Source organism: Gasterosteus aculeatus, chromosome 12, assembly GCF_964276395.1.
Source record: "Gasterosteus aculeatus chromosome 12, fGasAcu3.hap1.1, whole genome shotgun sequence".
NCBI lineage: Eukaryota > Metazoa > Chordata > Actinopteri > Perciformes > Gasterosteidae > Gasterosteus > Gasterosteus aculeatus.
Genome location: NC_135700.1, coordinates 18072659 through 18094826, shown reverse-complemented (window position 1 = coordinate 18094826; position 22168 = coordinate 18072659). Strand labels below are relative to the sequence as shown.

Here is a 22168-nt window from a genome sequence, read left to right as displayed (position 1 = left end):
AATACAGCAATCACTGGGCCATTACGGGTTGTCATTTGAGATTTGGGCATAATAACCATCACAAAGTGACATTTACCCTTAAGGCTCTGGGTAAAAGTAAGCTGGATAATTGGTCTTTGTATACCTAATTCTACACGAGCTGGATACTTGGGTGTAAAGCAGAGATATAAAAATCAGTTTTGTAAATAGTAAAACAGTTTCACAAGAGTTAAACATCCCCTGTGGCTCTGTATCTGACCTTGTGTCTGAAATACTGTCTTTACTCACTAGTGGACTCCAGGCTGAGTTTATTATTTTGTGGTGCTATGTTTGGTAATGCTATGGTAAAAATGATTATAACTTCTATCGTGGATTCAAAGCAGCCCACAATTCATTGCAATAAGTGCATTGTATCTGCCTCTAATTTGGCAATACAGTATACCATACGACAAAAGGAGAGAAAGCAGCTCCACTGAGTCAAATCCACGAAGTGGCACGAAAATATCACAACACAAAATATCACAACACAAACAGCCACAGTACTTTGTGTTTATTCAATTGAGATAACAAGCTTAGTGCCCCTAGACTGACGACAACAGCTCACTTTACTCCTCTGTTCTCTCCCCTTCACAATAAAAGACACCTGAGGTTGATATTAAATGTGTCAATCATAAAAAAAAGGTACATATGGTAAATATATTTGCAGTTACATCTTTCAGGATCATCTTTGGTAACCACACAGCGTTAGATCTAAAATGTTGATACAAAGCTACAAATACTTTTCTACAGCGGAAAAACTGTTATTCAAAAATCTAAAACACAATCCACAAATGTGCAATTACTTTCGCAGTATATTTCTTTTTATTTTGGGACCTACTAATAACACACTTCTTGGTCTTTACGTCCAAATAAAAAAGCATGGACACAAACTCATGACAGAGCTTTACAAAATAAGAAATTAGCATTTCATTTGGCAGCCGTGTGTAGGCTACTCAATATGAACCTTTTATAAAAGGTGGACGACAATAGAAAAGTAAAGGCAAAAAATCTTGATGGCCCCCTGGGGGCTGGCTGCAGTGCGGGTCATAACGCGTACCCCCTCCATGTTATTGGATGGGACATGAGCCAAATCTTTCCCAAAAACCAACCAAAATTATGCAGAGCATTTGCTAATTTGGGGCGGATTACTCTTTTCACGGAGCATGCACTGTTGTGTGTTGAGCGCTGTCCCCTCCAATTGTGCAGGTTTTCCTTGAAATGTAAATATACTGAATAATACTGTTTATCCACAGTATGTTTCTGAAGCAATGGTGCAGCCTGAACGACTCATTACTTTTCAACCCTAACTTCTGGTATATTCCTATTGTAGCTGTGCCCTGAAAGGACCTCTGGCACTTAACCACCGAGAGGAGGATAAAACCAATGCAAACTGTCATGAGTAATACCATGCAAATCTCCAGTTTGTAACCCAAAGTGTTCTGTCACTAGGGGGAAGGTGATTCCCCTATCTCTCTCCACAGCTGTAATCAATTCAAATACACCCATGCCGGGCAGGAACAGACTTTCCATTTATAAAAAAGATTTGTTCTGTTAGAAGGTTGTTAGAGGATCATTATTCTGAGGCAGAAAATTAGATTTATGTATCTCCTCTCGTTTTATTTTGGAGACCTTCCGTGAATTTTAAAAGGCCACAAACAGCAGGACGTTTATGCTCCGTGTGATTTCACCTATATAAAAATGTGGATATGCATTATTTAACATGAACAGGAATGTGTATTCAAGCACTTTTGGCATACACACTATTTCTCAACATGTTGTGTTACATGCAGGATGATGGATGGCTGGCTGACCACTTTCTTTTAATTGTAGGGTCATATAGTAACCCCGGCAGTTTTAGCATCAGCATTAACAAAGTGCTTTGATTGATAAGGGCACGGAGACGCAACACAAAAGCTTATTGTCCCCCTCCATGTGAGAGGCCATGCTGTCTTTTTTTCATCGAAAACATGGGTCTTATGAACAGTAATTATTTATATGTGAGGGGGTGGGAGGGGAAACACAAAAATATAAGAAATTAAACTAATTCTACTACTGCTACAAAAACCATATTTACTTTTTTTTTTTAAATGAAGCTTAGGTGAAAATTCAGTCAGGAAGACTGGACAGGCTGTGCCCTTCCCGGGTGGCCTCCTCTCTCCCTGGGGGCGCACGGCCAGCTGATTAGGGGCGGGGTCGGGTAGTATCAGACGTGGGTGTCGTTACCGTAAACCAATCGCATTGGGGCAGGCAAACGTTAACTGTTCTCCTCTCTTTTGCTGTCAGTTGTCATTTCAGCACGCTCCAAAGGTGACCCGCCACCACCCCGGACACCTCCAATCTACAGCAGAACCTGGCATAGCAGGAGAGTTATGCAACTTGGGCTCTACCACCACCACCAGTGTCTGGACTCCCAAGGGGGGGATATGCCTCGTCTCGGCTCGAGATCCCGGCCCCTGGTCTATCCTGCGGCAGGATGGAGTCCAAGCCCCAAACAACTTGCAATATCATATTATACCTGTTATAATAAAGGATTGTTCAAATTTCAACAAGTCTCTCCGGATTGAAATACCAATAGAAGAGACAAATCAAAAATATTCACAGACAAAACAAAAGCGTGAATAATGACCATAAACAGGGAAATTACTCAAAAACAGAGTTACGTGCCGAAGTCATGAATGAATCTGTGTCCTTGTGGGCCGGTGATCAGGGCCTCACAGGCACAGAGTGGCTGAAGGCAGCTGAGGAATCATCTCAAACAGATGGAGTAAGAAGAGTGCGATCCAGGTGAGAGAAGTTGAATCCGAAAATTGGAGAAATTTTTAAATAGCTTTTTCTTATAATAAAGCATGTTATTTAAATGTATATATATATATATATATATATATATATATATATATATATATATATATATATATGTGCATTATTTTATGAATTGTTGTTAAGTTTTAGTTTAATATTTCGGATGGATTTGCTGGCATTATTCTAATGTCATCTATCTTTGCCGGAGAAGTGGCGGTAATTAAATGTATCCACGGCACTGTATGTATGATATTATACATTATACTCAGCATGGAATATAAAATACAAGCAGTATCTTCCTGTTTTTGAGCGAGAATGATTTTCTGATGATGAGTCACTAAGTTCATCAGCTCAATCCATCCATCATGTCTCGGTATTATTTTCAATCATCCCGCACGATGGCAAATTCTGGGGGCAGGCGGTGGGTAAGGGTTAGAATTCTCCCTATGAATGCTTTGACCAAAATGTCATGCTCATGCATGCTGTCACGCTGGATGAAGCACGTGTGGAGAATGAGAAGTAGGCCCGGGAGTGTACCACTGGGAACACCTTTCCATCATCTGTCTAAACAGGCCTGCAGGTTTCGGATCACAAAAAAAACAAACTCTGCTCCCTACCAAGATGTGCCATTGGGTTTCCGGGAGATTACACATATTTAGTGTAATACTTTAAGCAAACCCACTGAGGGTATTGATATCACACAAGGCTCATTCAGAACATTGAGGACCTGTCACTATTGCCGGAGAGCCTCATTGTGCACTCAATAATAGCCCATCGAATGTATTCTTCCTTTTTCTCTTATCACTGAAATACCAGTCCTTTGCCAAGGTAATGGGTCGATGCGTGGGTGGCTGATTAGTTGATTTACGTCATTTAAATATTTGTGTATAGATTTACTGGCTGGAAATGAAAGGCATCGGAATCCTCCGGATCCCCGGGGCAGCCACGTGGTCGACTTCTATCAAAGCACCCGAGCTTTCTTACTGACGTACGCCTTTGTTTCTCTCAAACGGCAGCACAAAGCCACCTGAGCAGGTGGAGTCATAGATCTTAACAATCCAAGTTGCCAATACTAATAGAGATGGACTATTTCTGCCACCTTGCAGTAAATAAAAACAGGTGGCACTGCATTGCTCCAAAACTCTCGAGTAATTTGCTTCAAAACCTACTATAAAATATCCTCTTCTTTGCCTTTTTTCACTCCATTCACGCTAAAAAAAATACCGTTTACTGGGGTCGGCCATTCAGAATGTCATGTCGTACGCGTCAGGCACGATAGGAGGAAGCCCTCAGAGTTTAGTCATTAGTGCACTGCCTTGAATCTGATTTAACAGGATGACTAATCTCATCCAAGTCAGTGGTTCGTCAACAGGAGACAACTCCAATGAGGAGAATATCCGGTCACAGTCTTATTTTTATCCCAGTGACAAGAGGAAGCTGACAGGAGGGAGACAAGGGAGACGCCATTACGGCAGTCAGCTCTCTGCGTGTGTGATAGATATCTGCACACCATGTGGAACGCCATTGTGCATGACAGTGTTGTCACATGCGTATGGTCTTGGTCTAACGAACAACAAACATAATAAACATTGGACTATTTTAAGTTAATGAGGTAATAGGGTTAATTGATAACAGCTAATAAAAAAAGGAGATAAAAAAGGATATTTGATGGAGATTCACGAGTTGGGGGGAGATTGTGGTATAGCTAAGTCAATATACAAATTTGGGATTTTGTGCCTTCTAAATAAATTAAAAAACTAACATATTGTGAATACATACTGATATAATACCATTTAAATGAATTCATGAACAAGCTTTTTTACGGTAAGACAAGAAAACATCCTAATATTCAGGGTCAGTGAAGAGAAATTGTGTAAAATTCGTCTCTCGACATATTACAATACAAAAATAGAATAGTGGTAAATCATTTAAAAGCTCTTCTTAAAAATTAACAAGAGATACATTATAATGCTTGAGATGTCATATTTATTCAATAAATTATAAATAAACTTCAATCCATCGGGGTATGATGTAACATTTTACTTTTGTATAAATACCACATTATGGAATTACAAAAAAACGTTTTAGCAAAATATTAAAGTTAATGTACTACTTATGAAAGACTCATTTCAAACTAATATATAATTTATTATTGCAATAACGTATGTGCGATGCCGTAACGTATGTGTCCATTTATTGTGACAGCTGGTTTAAAAGTAGATCTAAATGGACAAGTTATTGCAAATTGAATATACAATAATACATTCAATGCTTAATTCATGTATAAATAAAACTCCTTAATTTGGCTGCAGCTTGTTTGATGACAATTAATAACTAAATGTAGCCCTGCTTTGATCCCAAATCCTCTCCGTTGTCTTGTCTTGTGGGACGTCCCACTGGAGCAGTTTGTGGGTGAAGCATCACGCTCAAGGACAAAACAATTAGCAGTTGTGTGTCAACATGTCTGAGATTAGGGCAACTAGCACAGTGAGCTCTCTTAAGGACATGCGCTTATTGTCCATGTCAACCAAGCCGACTAAAGCATGCACATACTTGCATGCATAAAAAAACACTTGACACACATAGGGCGTATCGCAATGAATGGACAGATAAATTGATTGCCATGCCAAATATGTATTTACCTGTGTGTATGTCGCATATATGTATGTGTGTAGATTAGAATCTACTCCCTTGACATTTCAAGCAGATTCATTTAAAAAAGGCAACTCTAAAGATACTTTTTTTTGGACTAGAGAAGCAGAAGTAGATTTGACATCTTTGTATCTCTCAGACATGTTGTTATTTCTATTATGAAGTACATACTTTGTCAACGAGAGCTGTACTACGGGTCAGAGTTACGTCCCCATTCGAATAGGAATGGGATTTACAACATGTTGGACCGAGCTATTGCTGTGAAGGTATAATTTTAATTAATTTAGGATTTGAAGTTAATGATTAGCTTATTCACACTTTGATAAATGCTCCTAAGCTCTTATTTGGTTTTTGACAACTTCAAAAGAGACAGTTGTGTGCCAATCCCTGAAATCTTTGACTTTTTCATTTAGGCACCTCACAGTTTTTTGGTATAAATTACTTCAGTACATTTGCCATTGTTTTATTCATGTGTCGTGTTGTAACTTCAGAAAAATCTTTCATCACCGTAGAGGCTCCATAAGACTTTTCTCATTCTTAATTAAAACGTCTTCCCCGCTGTATCGCTCTACGAGGCATTAAACCATCCAGTAGGACCCATTGAGCTGGATTTAACATTCACCAGAAGAAGCGTCCTCTGTGTGACTTCTTGAGGAAATAGAGCTCAAACAATAACACTCCAACTGAATGCGTGATGGACCATTTACAGTTTATGGACACTTGTGAAATAAGAGTACGAGCAGACAGTTTATAGTGTTCGCAACACATTCCAATGCAGTGAGGTACATACACCTTGTCAGAAGTGTAGCTGTCAATATGAAGAGCCAAAAGTCAGTGGGGTTGCGAGATCTTGGCGACAAGTTATTCTGCACCGACAGATGACATTTCTGTGAGGTTGCATCTGGACTACTCTGGCGCTGAGGCAAAGTTGGCCTTTCACTCTGTCGGCCCAAATAGAATCAGCAAACCGCGCACCACACACACAAAATGTAAATGGCAGCTGGCTCTGTGCGTGTAAATGTCCCCCTCTCTTTGTCGTCGCATTGTCTCAGTGGTTGGTGGGTGCTGCAGTCACTGCCCTGCAAAGTCATTGCTACTACATTTATAACACAAATCTGATTCATTGCTTTGTTTTATATTCATCTTACGGCCTTCTTTTCCTTCTAAGTATTAGTCCGATTGGTCGATTACAACCAAACAACGGGGTCCATGAGCTATTTCAATGGGCTACGCTGGGCGTGAATCTCCTTTTTCTCCTTCTTTTTAGTTTCCTCTCTCGTTTCTCCCTCTCCTCTTCTCCTTCCTTTGTTGCCTCGTTGAACAGGCTGAACACATGACAGCTCACGGTCACCGTGTCCACCCTATTCAAATGAGGGCTGGCCTCCAACACGCATATCTCTGCCCTTTATTTTGCGCCTGAAAAGTACAGCAGCGGGCATGCACGGAAGCACAAAGTGACAGAGGGATTCTCTCCCCCCAGTGATTAATTTCAACTTTTCCTCTCTTTGAAATGGCATCACAGAAGCCTTGCATGATTAATGTCGCCACACTCACGGACACTGTTCTACACAGACGGCCGGCTGAATATTTGAAACCCAGGAGCTTTCAAGAATGCCCGAAGGCAGGTCTGGAAATATTGTGATTGGATTGGCAATCAGCTCGCTATTCAACCTTTCCAATTGTCCTTGTAATGTCATACATTTAGGCGAACACACCCGCCAAACTAACTGAGTGGCACTTCTTTTTGACAAAAGTGTGCAAATTTAATTCACAGTTCCATGATTGTTTTTTTTTTTGCTTGCCATTTGTCCACGCACAACATGATGCGTACTTGTGTGCCTTTCATTTGTAGAATCCAAGAGCTCCAATCAGAGACGGCACAAAGTGGGACATAAATCGTGTGTGTTTGGAAACCAAACAACTTTGAAATACAAGTGAGGAGTGATATCGGGAAAAGCCACAAGGCAGGGGTTCGATCCTATATTACGCGCCCTTCTATTCCAAAAATGGAGCTAGCAATCCAAGCTGTGTGCTGGCTTTCAGTGTGAAAAAATAAATGAATCAAGAAAGAAAAATGAATATGGAGGAAAAAACTATCAGGGAGAGACAGGTAGCAAGATTGTCTGTTCTGCAAAGAGATGAATAAATCTTTACAACGTCCCCTAATATTGTCTTGTCCGTGTGTTACATTCTTATTGACTTTGGGTCATTGCTTCTATCATGGCTTGTCAAAACATTTTACATTTACCCTATAGGATTAGATGGCAAAACCCATCTGTTAAATGGCTTCCGGGCCATGAGGTAAAGAGCCTGACTAGTAGCTAAGGAAATGTTTGCTTTCAAGGTACTCTTTATCAACACCAACACTGAAGAAAAGCCTCAGCCCTGCACCGCCCTGGGCCTCATAGAAACACAAGCTTGTCTGGGGCTTTGATTATCTTTAGGGCAGATATGTGGAATGGCAAACGTCGATATGTTATAAAGCACTGAGCCTTTAGGAAGTAGTCTGACGCATGGCTGGCATTTATCGAGTTATCCTGCGTTTTCACTTATATCGTGACTGACCAAGTAGCCCAGACTGCCTCATATCCTCCTCTAGTCGTGTGGCTTCTCGTTGACACTCTGATGCTTCACTTTGCACACATTACCTCTGAGGCTAAACAACAAGATCCATCCAGTGAGAGCAATGGGAACTTGTCTAATCATTGCCACAATCATAATCACGCTTGTGTGGCAGCAATGCCTTCCTGCGCTCTGGGGTCCTGTTGCTAGCTGGATGTGCACACGCAGGGAAAATGCTAATCAACTGGGCTCAGCAACCTGTTGGTGAATGGGGTACAGCAAAAGAGGATGCAATCAGAAGCAGCATCTTTCCATATTTGCTTCTCAGTGGAAAGGTATGTACTGTATACCCTGGATGTCAAGGGAATCCACTTTGCCTGGGCCAACTTAAAAGACGGGCATCGCACCCCATCGTACAGGAAAGTATAGCCAACATTCAGCACAACAATAAAACACACACTACGGCGCACTTTCCTACCTCTTCCCACTGGTGGATGTAGCGGATGAGTCTGGAGAGGCGCAGGAGTCGCAGCAAGCTGAGAATCTTTGTGAAGCGGACAATCCGCAAGGCACGTGCTGTCTTGTAGAAATCCGAATCAATGCGCGTCTCCACGATGAGGAAGATGTAGTCCACGGGGATGGAGGAGATGAAATCCACCACAAACCAACTCCGCAAGTACTTTATCTTGATCTGTTGTGGATCCAGAGTGATCTCCGTGTTGTCCTCTTTGACGATGCCAGTCCTGAAATTGAGGACCAGATCCATGAGGAAGAAGGTATCGGAGACCACGTTGAACACGATCCAGGGGGGCGTGTGCTCATCCTTGAAGAACGTGATGCCCACGGGGATGATGATGAGGTTGCCCACCATCAGCAGCAGCATGGTCAAGTCCCAGTAAAACCTTGTTGCAAATAGAGAAAGAAAGATATAGGATTGTAAAAGAGAGTCAGAACATAGATAGAAACAGGCTCCTTTCCAGGAAGGTCCTGTTAAATGCACAAGGTTTTGTGTCTGGAAAATAACGGTGTGTACGTTTGGGTCCTACTTCTGCCACTGATGCCATTTTCCCGAATTGACATTCTCCTGGGAAAACGGACGCTACTTATCGCTGAGCCCCGGCACACTGACGAGGCTTATTAAGACACTTAAATAGAATAGTAATTTTATTAATGACATCTGAGTTTTACAAATTAAAAATGAAATGTCTGCTTTTAACAACATTTATTTTAATTCCTGAGTATATAAGTATGAATCATAACAGTTTTTTAATACATCAACCCCCTTAGAAAATGCCACTACTTAGCAAACATTGCAGGAGTATCAAGAAGTATTGAGCACCTCTCTGAGCCTCATCACATATTTTCATTTATTGACCTTTTGGTGTGTATGTTTGGTGGAAGAAAGCATATCTCCACAGGGTGGGATGAAAGCTTAATAACCAATACAAATGTAACCCCTTACAGCTGCCTGACTTTGTTGTACTGTAAATCTCAAAAGTCAATGAGGGTTAGTTGTTAATTACAAATTGCACTATGACCTCTTCCATCTTCCAGTCCTGAGAGTTTGAATATCAAATGCATTCTCTGCTCGCTTGGTAATTGAGTCCAGATTGGCTCTTTTGTGTTACGGGTGATATATTCTGGATACTCAACAGATCACAATATGAGAGGGGTCCTGCATGGTGGACCAGCCCAATGAGTTCTGAGGATTTATTCACCTCACCATTAACTGGGCCACAAAGATCAATCCGTGTGCAAAGTCAATTTCAAGAACAGGGCAATAAGAAACCAGGATGGAAGGGTAATACATACATAATCAGGGTACAAAATGCATTTCTACTGCAAGCAAGCAAGTCTACAGCAAGTTATTACTTCTCTTCCACGTCCTTGTTGTGGCTAAAGACTCTCGATTTCATGGTTGACTCACAGTGCTGAAGGAAATAATAAACTGCTGCTTTGCAGGATGACACAGTCTGATCGAAAAAGTCCTCTGACCATTGTCATGTCAAGTTGAGTTAAGTGTAATGATGCAGAGCAGGAACACAACATCTGCCTCACCAGAGCAGGACATTATCTGGTACATAGTCTGTTTCCTTACCTTGTGATATCCCTTGTGATTTTTATTTTCTTTGCATGCCTGCTTTGTTGGAGGTTTACAGTTCATATTTTTATCCACGATTAGATCTAAAATGGCCTTTTCTTTTTAAAAGTTCCTTGAGATATGTTTGTGATAAAGCACAACGATTCCAAGTAATATTAATCTTTGATATACCTCGATATTCCTGTTGCTCGTAATGCGATCTATGTCCCTTGTTGTACACAATACAGGAAACTTATAAGTCCTTTGTACAAATCATTGATAATTCAATTTAAAAAGAGTTTTTTGAGTGCAAAACATAAATATGTTGAAATATTATCATTACTTTGAAAAGCAATGACTGAAAAACACTATAACACAGGCTGCTATGCAGCAGACGCTTGGGCAGTAATTTGCTACAATTACAGTTTACAAGAGCATTTCACACATGCATGCATACATTTACAGTATACACAGTCACACATCTCAGTTTCATATCTATTGCACACAGAGAAGCGCATACAAAAACACACTGAGAAACCAGGGACAGTAATTGGAATTCTTCAAAGTAAAAGGGTATCTACTGTTCCAGCTCGTTGTCAAGTTGAGTTATATTTAGACAGACCTTGCCACCACAGTGTTTTCTCATTTTAGGACTGAAAGCCCAACAAGACATGAACAACTTCAAAGGAAGAAATACAACCATAGATCATATAGCATGTTATCTTATGCTAGAAATGGAAGAAAGCACGCACGTTTTTTTTTTTTACATACCCTCAGCTAAAGCTTTTTCATAGGAGGCAAGCGTGCTCCAGGCACTTACATGCCTCAGTATATCAGCCATGATTTAAGGTTATCTGTTTCTATATAAACAAACATGCAAATATCTCCCTTTGCTTTGCTATTGAAAATGTAGGAATTTTAGGTTTCTGCAAGCCACAGGATACGGTGTATGTTGAGGTATCTGAACGAAAAAAGTCACTGAAAATCAGACTGGTATCATTTACGCGGAAAAGCACAATTACATTGTGAAACGATTGCTCACCTTTAAACAAGTAAACCACAAAAAACTCAAAATATAGTGTTGGTTTCACAAAAGACAAAGACATAGATCATATATCAAAGTATCAGAGGTATGGACTTTGAGCTGATGATGGGCAGGACACAGCTTCTGCTGCCACCTGTTTGAGTAAACCTCACTTGAGATTCATTCAGCTCTTGTACGCTCATTGTAAAAGAAAAAAGTATCTTTCTAAATATGAAGGGAAATGTGGCAAACCAAAAAATACCAAAAACAAATCAGAGCATGGTACCATTTGATGGTCAATTGGATTTTTAACATGAATCAATCTACGAGTGGAAGATGTCCTATGACATTCAGTGAGTTGTGATAGACCCACTGCAATGTGAAAAGAAAAAGTATGAAAGGCTCTAAAGAGCTGTGTAGGAATCCTTTTGGGTTTTAGTATTCGTTATGTGTACTTTTAGACTGTGGTTTTACATGCATGTGTGGAGCAAATGCTCATGATTTCTCCTTTTCACTCTTGTGGTTGGCTCCTGATGGAGGTCAGGGCACTTAAACATAGCAGGGATCCATTTACGGTGTTTTATTATTCACTGGGACCCTGACATGGAAGAACATTGTTCTATAAATATAGTTGGGTGAGCGTGACATATCAGGCAGACATTCACAAAAGGCATTGAACAATCCTATATCTCATCCTATGCATTCCAAATAACTGAATAACGCTGCGTACTGTCATACCAGTAAAAAGAAGGCAAAATGACTGTCTGACATTTCTATCCACACAAATACATTTTTGTGCTTTCCTTTGGTCATAAACACAAAAAAAAATAGATCAGATAAAAAACATGTATCAACAACGACAAAAATGCAGCTGGGGTTTCTGTGTTTTCAAATGATTATGTGACCGCTGGGGAACATCCGAGCCGTCTGCAACAACAGGGAAGCAGCCTAAAATTATGGACACATCGGGAATACAAAGTAGAATAGCTCACGCCTAACTTGTTGTGGAGCCGAGTGTTCAATGCACTAATGAAGGGAGCCCTGACATTTTGCTGTCTGTTGGGACACACAGCCCACTCTGCTCTCCGGTGGGGTGACCAGAGACAGCAGGAACATGTTGTCACTCTTAGAGTGCATCTGCCTACACGATAAGCCTCTCTCGGTCTCTTCACCTTGCCGGCCAGGCTACCTGAAAGGGATTGTGAGCCACCAAAAGCAGCCTGAAATGGACAGACACTTACCCCCTTCCAGGGGTAGCCTATATCTAAATTGAGGGTTCACAGGGCATACAGAGATGGGGTGTATATAGTCCTGCACATACAGGGCATAAATGGGTACGCATAGGTGTGTGCACTTGTTTAGATTTCCCTTACAAAGATGTCTATCTGTTGGCTGTCATGCTGGGAGAGTGATGGCAAAGCTTGCAAGCAGATCATCTGTCATGTCAGGTACAAGTGGCAGACATCATTTAACAGTTCCTCCCTTTACTCTGCACCACACTGACTGAATGGGAACAGCACAAAAACATTTCCCAGACTGCACCTCCACAAGGGCACTAGCCAATATTGTGTGAACTGTTAAAGTTGGCTGATTAAATGTTAGGAATGTGTCTGTTTTTGCATGAGAAAGACGTTTTAGTTTGAATAATTCAGTCGTGTGTGTGTGTGTCAACTTTACTGCCGAGCAAATAGGCTAAAACAGAAGAGCCAAAAAATGCCCTTCTTAAAAATGTGCAGTTTGAGGATAGCACAAAAAGAGAGTCAATCTCCATAGATGCCCATGTAAAAAGACCCACTTCACAGCTCATGTAAGTGTTATATAAGTGTCGTCATAACTGAGGGATTGGTTGCTTTGAGTGACAGATGGGGGCCATACCAGGTCGCTAGCTGCTAGCTGTCAGCTCTGCTGCATCATACAGGACCATCTCAGCTCCAGCAGCTCTTTGTAAATTAGAAATGGTCAGAAATTCCCTCCAAAATACCAAATAAAGACACCAAGACCTTTAGGAAGAGAAAAGAAAAATGCACTCTGTTGTTTGGTAACAGGATGCATTTTTAATTTTGGGGAACTCAAAAGCTAAGCTAAAGCTAAAGCTAAAATTGCATTTCTTTATGTTCTTGAAATCAGTTAGTCCCATTTGAGGCAGATATCCCATCCAAGAAAAGGAAAACCACTTATTTTTTCATAAGATACACCTAACAACAAGAAGAAGTAATATATACGCTAAAGCCTATCAAAGTCAATAGCAGAACAACATCTGTGAAAGGAAAACAAATGTGTTGATTACCCGTAAAAGAACAGCTCATTAGTTTGCACAAGCTAGTTGGCACTCACTTCAAAATGTGAGCGAGAAAAAGGGTTTAAAAGGGTTAATCCTATTTTTGTTGTTGTCACTTGCTCCAATGAACTGTCGTAGCGGTGCTGTCTTCGCCGAGCACAGCCAGCAGGCACACTGCACACGACACTGGGGCCGTTGCACTTGCAGGTGGCTAAATTTAGGCGAGACGTGCTGTTTTATCAAACTATGGCAGATTTCATCAGAGGCAGCGGCAAATCTGCCCAAACGGGACTGTTATTCAACATAGCCAAGAGAAAGGCAATGCTCAAGGCAATGTCACATCTTCTGCAGAACCACATTTTCGGCTAGATAGGGGTTTTCTCCTTTAAAGGTGAGTTAGTGTGGGGGGGGTTTCTGGAGACGGAAGTGGCACCTAAGTATCTCAGGCCCTATCCTTCACAGCTTCCCAGGGTGCCACCTGCCACCTATCTACTCAGAGTTAATGGATACTGTACGCAGGTAGTCAGCTGTCAGCAAACAAATATGCCCCCTATGTGGAAACTAATCGGGTGGCAGAGCTGTAAGACACAGAGAGGACACAAAGCCCTCCCGCCGCTTCCATCAGCATGCACTTATCCAACTAGCATTTGCCAGCCTCTGTGCTCCAGCTTTGTTCGCAGTCATCTTGCCGCTAATTGCATCTGTGTTTTACCATGATACCTTGTTATCTCCCGCAAGGTCCTTTCATGTCAAAGGGGTCCCCTGTCAGCCAACCTCAGAGTGTGGCAGAGGAAACACTTGACAGTGCCTCCCAACTGAGCAGAAAAGACCCCTCCCCCACCAGTATGCTGCTCTCCTAAGATAGATTAAGTGCTAAGATAATGTAATGTCTAAAATACCAGCCGCTGGTCAAAGTGTACACCATCACCTCATGCCCTTGCTCTGGGCTGCACCAGCAAGGGCCATTATCTGCACGGCTTCAGGTGCTGCAATCAGCAAATGTAGCAGCCACATTGAAAGCCTTTTCTATCCATCTCCAAAACGGTGATCTAAGGTCAAAGGGTGACACGGAGAGATGAGACACGGAAAGAGGAAATAAGGGAAGAGGAAATGAGACTCCGTATACCATATTAGCACAAAAGGATCGACCAAGTGACGAAGGGTATGATGACCGATCCACATCCGTCTGAGCGTCACCAAGTAGGAACCATGACTGTTTTGAGCAACATCACATAAGGGTCGAGGTGAATAAAAATAAAAATAAAAAAAGAATAGAGCTTAAAAGCTGATGGAAAAGCCTCACTTAAGAAGACACTCTGAACATGAAAGCATAGCAATTCGGAGAGGAGATGCTGTTTAAATGATTTCTGATGGTCTGCGTGAGTAAGCAAAAGAGGAGGCTTATCTGACTGGACGGGATTTATCATGTTTATTTGTTAGCTCTTTACTTTCTCGATTGCACATGCTAAACAGGGTCAGGGCTGGATTTACATACACCAGCTTTGCTGCTGCCCCGTATTCAATCAGACATCGGGGTAAAAACTTAGAGTGTCATCCCATCCAACCCTCACAGTGAGTCATCAGAGGCGGACATCCCATTCAAGAAAAGGAAGAATTTACAAGACGGAACGTCTGTGCAAACTGGGAAAAGATCTCCTAGTCTGGACTCTCAGACGAGTGCTTGCACAAAAAGAAAGACGGGCCAGTAAAAACACCCCCTCACCCCAGTGCCCCTCCTCCTAAACCCGGCCATACACCTACATTCAGGGAAATCTGCTGATGTTGAGGAGAATAAAAATAACCAATAACCATCTTTTGTAAATCCAGCTTCATCGAACAGATTAATTCAGTCGCTTCAGTTAATCTAGTTTAAGATAAATATTGATGTAGAAAAGGAAGTTACCAGAAAACTGAAGCATTTTTATCCGTTTAAATGTCATCCGTCACTTTTGAGTCATGTGATAATTTCTTCTTTTGACAGAGACGAGGCAACAGTGGTGACAGGAGTACTCGTGTGGAATAGGTTATTGATGCATTACATCCTTCCAACTTAAAAGGTTGTGTGGGGATAGCTGCCTCTCTTTTTTTGTGAAATATTAATGAAAGCACTTGAACAATAGACCTCAGTGGTAAATGTTTTTACTGGGTGTTGGAGTCATAACGATTGGAGAGCCTCTGTGATGTAGGAGAGAAGTGAAAACATTTTTAGGCATTTTAAGTAGTACCAAATAGAAAGAAAAGCGAACAGGTCAATGTTCATTTGGGGAACTTTAAGTCTTGCGCAGGTACTATATTATTGGTGTTTTTTCGGAGCGAGCCTGTTCCCCAAAGTGTAGGAAACTAGTAGCCCACCCACCTCATATAAGAAGAGAGGGAACAGTCTGTGTCTCTCACACACTGCATGTCCCTCATAATCCACCCGTTTCTCCGAGTCTTCTATTCAACCCGGCATGCGGCAGGGCCCGGCCAAACACATTGATCCAGTGGAGTGTTTCCTCTGAATCACACCAGCCACACACAGAGTTCTTTATTCAGCTCACTGGCCTGCGGTCGCGTCTGAGTGTAAACCCCACTGTTTCCAAAGTGCTTCAGCCTTCTACATATGCCTACATAGTACACGTGGAGAGGTCATCTGAGGAAATGACATCCTACTGCCACGTCTGTTCCATACGGATGGCTGGTGAGGTATATATTACCAAGGAAATGAATAACGGTAAGAAATAGACAAAAAAAACATACGGCGGATTGAGATGCAGAAGGGTGGAAACGTCATAACGCAGCCTTGTCACAATCTCGGTCGGTATCACATAGCCGAGTATCCTGCAGGCGAAACTGATCTTGTTTCTGGCACATTCTGCTAATTGGCTCTGAAAAGAGCACTTGTCTTTGAAGCTGACTTTGTAATGGCGATTAACTACAGTAAATTTAAGGTGACTTTAATACGGTACTTCTCACATCGATCCCCTGGAGCAGTATACCGGTGCCAGTTTGACATCTCGGCCATCGCCTATCTAGGCGGATAGTGGAAGAAAAGCAATCCAATTCCAGAGAGACGGAGGGTGTGAGAATCCACCTGGGACACGGGCAGGGCTGAAAAGGTCAACCTGCACTAGATATAACAGAATCTCTGCGAGGGGGAATGAACAGGACGATGCTGAAGAGGCATGTGCTGAGATCCCTGAAACAGGAATGTGTTTCATCACCAGTGAGGATTTAAATACCTGAAACAGGAATGTGTTTCATCACCTGTGAGGATTTAAATACCTGAAACAGGTATGTGTTTCAGGTATCTCAAGCCGAGCTGTTTTTAATTATTTGTCCAACGATGCTGACAATTCCCATTAATTACAGCATGCTGTGCTTTCTTGATCACTTGCAACCAATTGGTTTCTTCTTTTTGGAGTTTTCATATACAATGTGAAATAAATTAATTACAAGAGATGATATTATTTAGTCTGGTTAGATGATGATGCAGAGGTCTGAATCACTGCAGCACATGTAATCAGAGTAAATAATGCCCTCTTGGGTATCATTGGAAGATTACACCTATCTGTGTTGATGTTCATTGCTTTTACAGCAGAGGAGAATACGTATTTCAAAGTTTCAAAATAAAAAGTAATGAATGTATAACGACATTTATAACTAGACACAATATTTGGATGGAAAATAATTGTTTCTGTGCCGCGGGCCAGACAGGCATAAAGTAAAGTGTTTTTTTTCAAATTTAATGTTTAGCTACACACAGTAAAAATCAGTCGCAGCCCCTTTTTTCGCAATTAATGTGTCAATTGTCACATTGCTTACAAATCCAGCCGCAACCATGTGAACGGGGAAGGTCAACAAAGGTCACATGGAGAGAGTGGGCACTCTCGACTATGTAGACATTGTATAACTGATCTCTGTCCGAAACCCGGACGTGGTGCTAAAAGAACCCCAGCGTCTGAAACGGAACGCCGCCACCGATGTACAAAACGAGTGAATAAGACTAATGTTGACCTAACAAACCAAACCCTTCAAACGGGACTTGGCTAGATGGTGATAATTCGTTACAAAATGAATACATTTTCTCCATTAACCACCGTGAAGTGTTGAGATGAGTGAAATTGACATATTTACCTCCGGTCAGTGAAAAGATAATCACATCTATCCGGAGGAAAGAAAAACGAATTTGACATTGAAATGTGTTAAGAGGAAAGACTCTCGGGCTGACAAGTGTTATGCATCCACCTGGAGAGACTATAAATTGATGTTGCAGTGTGGAGGATGGTGCTGCAGGAAGGACACACTACATTACATTTGTCAGGTGACCAAAGCACCCCGAGCTCACCGGCTGGGTGACAGCACAGAAAATGCTTCCAGCAGACTTTCCCATTTTCTAAATGTATATGACGTCCAATCAATCAATATAATCTCACCTCGAGATTACCATCACTTCCCCAAGGTTAAACTCAGCGCTCTGCCTAATACCTAAAGCTGAATTAAATGACATATCAGGAGGAGGAAGAAAAAAAAACTCCTGACGAGCGGAAAAATGTGTGGGGGAGGAGGCATTATCTTAAAGTTGTGATCTTATGTCCTTTTTTCCCACAGCAGTGTGGCTGGTGAGGTCGCGCGCTACCTTTCAATCATTCTGCCGCTATGACAGGCAACATTCCCCCCGCCGGCGGCCGCAAACATCATCCCTGGGCTCCCTCCATTAAATAAATTGTGCTGTAATAATCTCTTGGCTCCTCATATTCGTGGAAGAGCACAGCCGCCTATTTTGATTACCCTACTTTCAGGCCAAAGCCAGAACCATCTGTAATCCCCATGTTTTACCCTCACTAAATTAAAAGGAGGAATTATTTAATGGACACCGAAAGGAATAGTGTCATCCATCCTATGTAGTTTCAAAATGTTTTTTTCTCTCTCTTTGTGCATATTTGCACCACAGTGGCCACCAAGACAACAGTCCGTGCAGGGCACACTCTATGTCAGGACTCAATACACCTTTTATCCAAAAACAATATAGTCTCATATGAATCATATAATCAACACCATGGAAAATGAATGATTGGAAAAAACGATCAAAAGCCAAACAAATGGGGCTTCGATTGTCCTCACATTCCTACTACTGTATCCGTACCTCGCCTTGACCTTTGCGGAACTCCCACCCAGTCAATGACTCCTGCCACAACGAGGGGGATCACCCGCGCTGCAGCCATGTACGTTTCTCCATCTCATTTTTCAATAAATCCACCGACAGCAAGCCCCAGGCCCCAGGAGACCCAAATAAATCAATAGCAAACATGCTCTCAAATCAACAGTATTCAACTTGACTGAAATAGAGAATGATGTTATTAAATCTGATCCCATACGGTCACGAACGCAATACACACACTGACACACGGATACACAAAAGAACACTCTGGTACAGCCTGTAAGAGTTGGTTGCTGCTAATGAGCTATGGACTGTTCAAATTGTGCAGTATCTCAAATTTATTGAGGAAATCAAAGTCGTGGGATTTATGCCCCCCTCCCCCTCCCACACACACACACACACACACACACCCACCTTCGATTCCCCACAAAATAAAGGCTCCGTCGCAAAAGTCAAACCCCACCATGCTACTTGTGAGAAGCTGTCCAATAAAGATATTTTCAACAGGGCTCTTGACTCATTTTAGCAAGACAATGAAGCATTAAATAAAAAACTGATTAAATTACTAGGCAACATGAAATGCCTCCAGGAACGCGAAGGTGCACGTTCTCATTTAGTCATCACTTTGCCTAGTCGGTGATTTCCTTTGACGCTCTCGCAGCCTTAAAGCGCCCACTGGTTAAAGCTCCACATTTCTTTAATGGATTCTCAGAAAAAAAGAACAGAAGTTGTACGATGTCTTTTTCGGAGGATGTATTTTTGCAAACGTCTAGGTGTGTGTCTTCTGGGAAACTGAGCTCGATGTGTGGGAGGAATAAAAGGCTGTTGGAAATGTGGACTTTACAAAGGGGATGGAAGGATTCGCTCGACTGCCGCAAAGGGATTTAACTGATTGACAAAAACTCAACAGACCTCCCGCCCCCTCTCTGATAGGCAACGTGCTTCAAGAGGAAAAATAGGGGATAAATAGATCCTTCAGTGCCAAAAAAAAAAAGTTCTAATGTGCGACACCTTCCATTCTATCTCCCAAGGGAAATGTGCAAGACCTTCCAACAGATGTGTCCTCTGGGTTCTGAATCACAAGATAATTAAAAGGCACTTGACGATCAGAGGGATCCATTCTAATATTGCGCCGCGTCACTTGTCTGGAACTCTCCACAATGCTGCTGCATTGATAGAATCCCCTCAAAGAGCTTCACACAACAACAGGTACGAAAGAAATCCCCTGGTTTTCATCATGCAGATAGAGGATCCACTGTGGGAAGACTCTCAATTCATCAATCAAGCACAGCAATATTCCTCAAAACGGGACAATGAACATTGTGAGACTTTTATCAATCTCTATTTACGGCGGCGGACATGCAGCTTCGATAGGTCTCAGCACACTTTATGGTACAGCAGCTTTGTAAGCCACATTTTTTAGGATAGATAGTGACAAGAAAGCACTGAGTGAGTAGCAGGGCACAGACGGCCGTCATCCCGACGACCATCAGTCATATGTGTTTTCCAACAATCCTTTTAAACCCACACTGATTTTTTATGGTCAGCATGTGCTTGAGGACAGTTATAATTGTCCTTATTTAAAAGACTGCAAACAAATCTGTCATAATGTAGGAAGGCTTGTTCTTTTTCCAGTTGAACTGACCACATCTGCTCACTGGGAGATGTTCATAATCGAACGAGGCTGTTCAGCTTTGGATCTGGAAATGAGGCTGTAGATTGGATTATGATGCCATTTTTAATCCGTCTTTTTCCCTTGCAAGATATTGCTCCACCCTCGGTTCTTAGCGTTATACAATACTTGACAAGAGCAGATTTTGCTGAATTTTGGAGCACTGATGACTAGTGATTCCTTGTGACACTCTAATTTGCGCTTATAGTGCCAAAGCTTTGATGCAGACATGGGAATAAAACTTTTCCTCTCAGAAACCCTTCTCTCCTCCCGGACCATTAAAAGGGTCCCCTATCATCTCCTTGTGTACATTAATTACTGTCATCTTGTCCCGTCTCTGATCCTGATTTGAGAAAAAATAGGCACCCAAAGCGCTCCTTTTTCCTTCAGTTCATTAAAAATAAAATACAAGCTTTAAGTCGTCTCCTCACGGCAAGTTAACTCAATGACACGATGTACTATTTGTCCCCTCTCTCTCTCTCTCTCTCTCATGACGAGTTTCACTTTATTTGAAGCACTTTCATACTGATAAAAGGAATCAACTTCCTTTATTAATGAATTAATCAGTTTACATGCCTTTTTCATGTTGGTCACACGCATGAAATGCATAATAATCCTTTCCCATAATTACCCTAAGCACAGCCGCAATAGTTTTACTTTACTGATTGAGTTCCCAATCCGTGGTTGTAATTGTGGAGCTGGGTGATTATGATAGAGTCGAGTGACTGAACCACACGCAAACTGCTCTCAAATCTGCTAAATGTTTAATCATGGTAATATACGGTATCCACGCTCAGAACCTGCATAAGTGGCTAACCTAATTTTTTAGAGCACTCCCCTCTCAGTACATTTAGCATTTTGATAGATCTCACTGAGAGAGTCAAACATGTGCGATGCGAAGCCTTCTTCAAGCATCTTGCTCAAAGACACTTCAAAACTGATGACTGGTGCCAAATAACTGACCTTTCAGTATCAGGACAGTCTCCCCCAGCCCCAAATCACCCTTTCTCGTGACATTTAACATAGTGCGTAAGAGAGCAGAGGGGGGTTGGACGAAACACAACCGGCTAGAAGGAGCACACACCAAAAATGGCAAACTGTCCAACGCATGTCTCACTTCCTGTCCAAACTATGGGTTTGGATGAAGGAAACACTAATCAGGTTAACGTTTAAGTACTTCAATACATTTACAAATACTTTTACAGTCGATCGTTTAAAAAAAGTACTTTTCATAACAGCAGAAGACAGCTGAAAAAATGAGTCCATCATTGGAAAAGGTCCACAGCGTTATTTGTCTTTCTATTCCGGGAGGAGTCCAGGCCTCTCACACTGACACTCCGGGCCTAGAGCGACTCACACTTCAACTCACATGTCTCTCTAAGTCAGACATCTTGTACTTGAGGTGGAAAAACACACCTTTGTGGTAAGTGAGGATAGAACACCAGAAACCATCATAGCCAATAAAGCCCCGGGCCGACTGGACCACGCTCAGCCAAGGAGACATAGTGTTTGTAACTGAGAAGACTGAGCATGCATTAAAAGATAGGCGCATATATGAACTGCTTGTAATGAAAGCATTTACCTGTATTGTTAAAATAAGAGGAAAATGTCCTCAGTAATATAAAAAAGATTCAGTACCTCACAATACAGGCTATGAAGTTGTCAAAAAAAGTAATTCAATTAAGATACATTGATGGAAGCAAATTCTATGAGCGCTTTTCAGTCAAAACCGGATAATTACATTAAGATCAACATCGTAACACAAATGGTGTGTTTAGTGCGTGGAGTTTGTAGTTTAAGCCACAGCACTGCTATGTATTGTAAGGAACTTACAAAAAAGAAAAGTCTACACACGCAGCTGAATGAAACGCATTGTATGAAAACCATTCTAAAATGGATGAAAGACCTTCCATCTAGTCTGAGCCTCGGCTGTGAATCTGATG

General features: G+C 41.7%; 1 protein-coding gene across 1 annotated transcript in view; it reads right to left on the bottom strand.

Moving 5' to 3' along the window:
• Positions 1-22168, bottom strand: part of hcn4 (hyperpolarization activated cyclic nucleotide-gated potassium channel 4) — a 46287-nt gene that overhangs the window by 22098 nt on the left and 2021 nt on the right. Inside the window, exon 2 of the mRNA XM_040200170.2 lies at positions 8510-8933. Within this exon, the coding sequence (XP_040056104.2) occupies positions 8510-8933 (424 nt within the window). The remainder of the gene's footprint in view (positions 1-8509; positions 8934-22168) is intronic.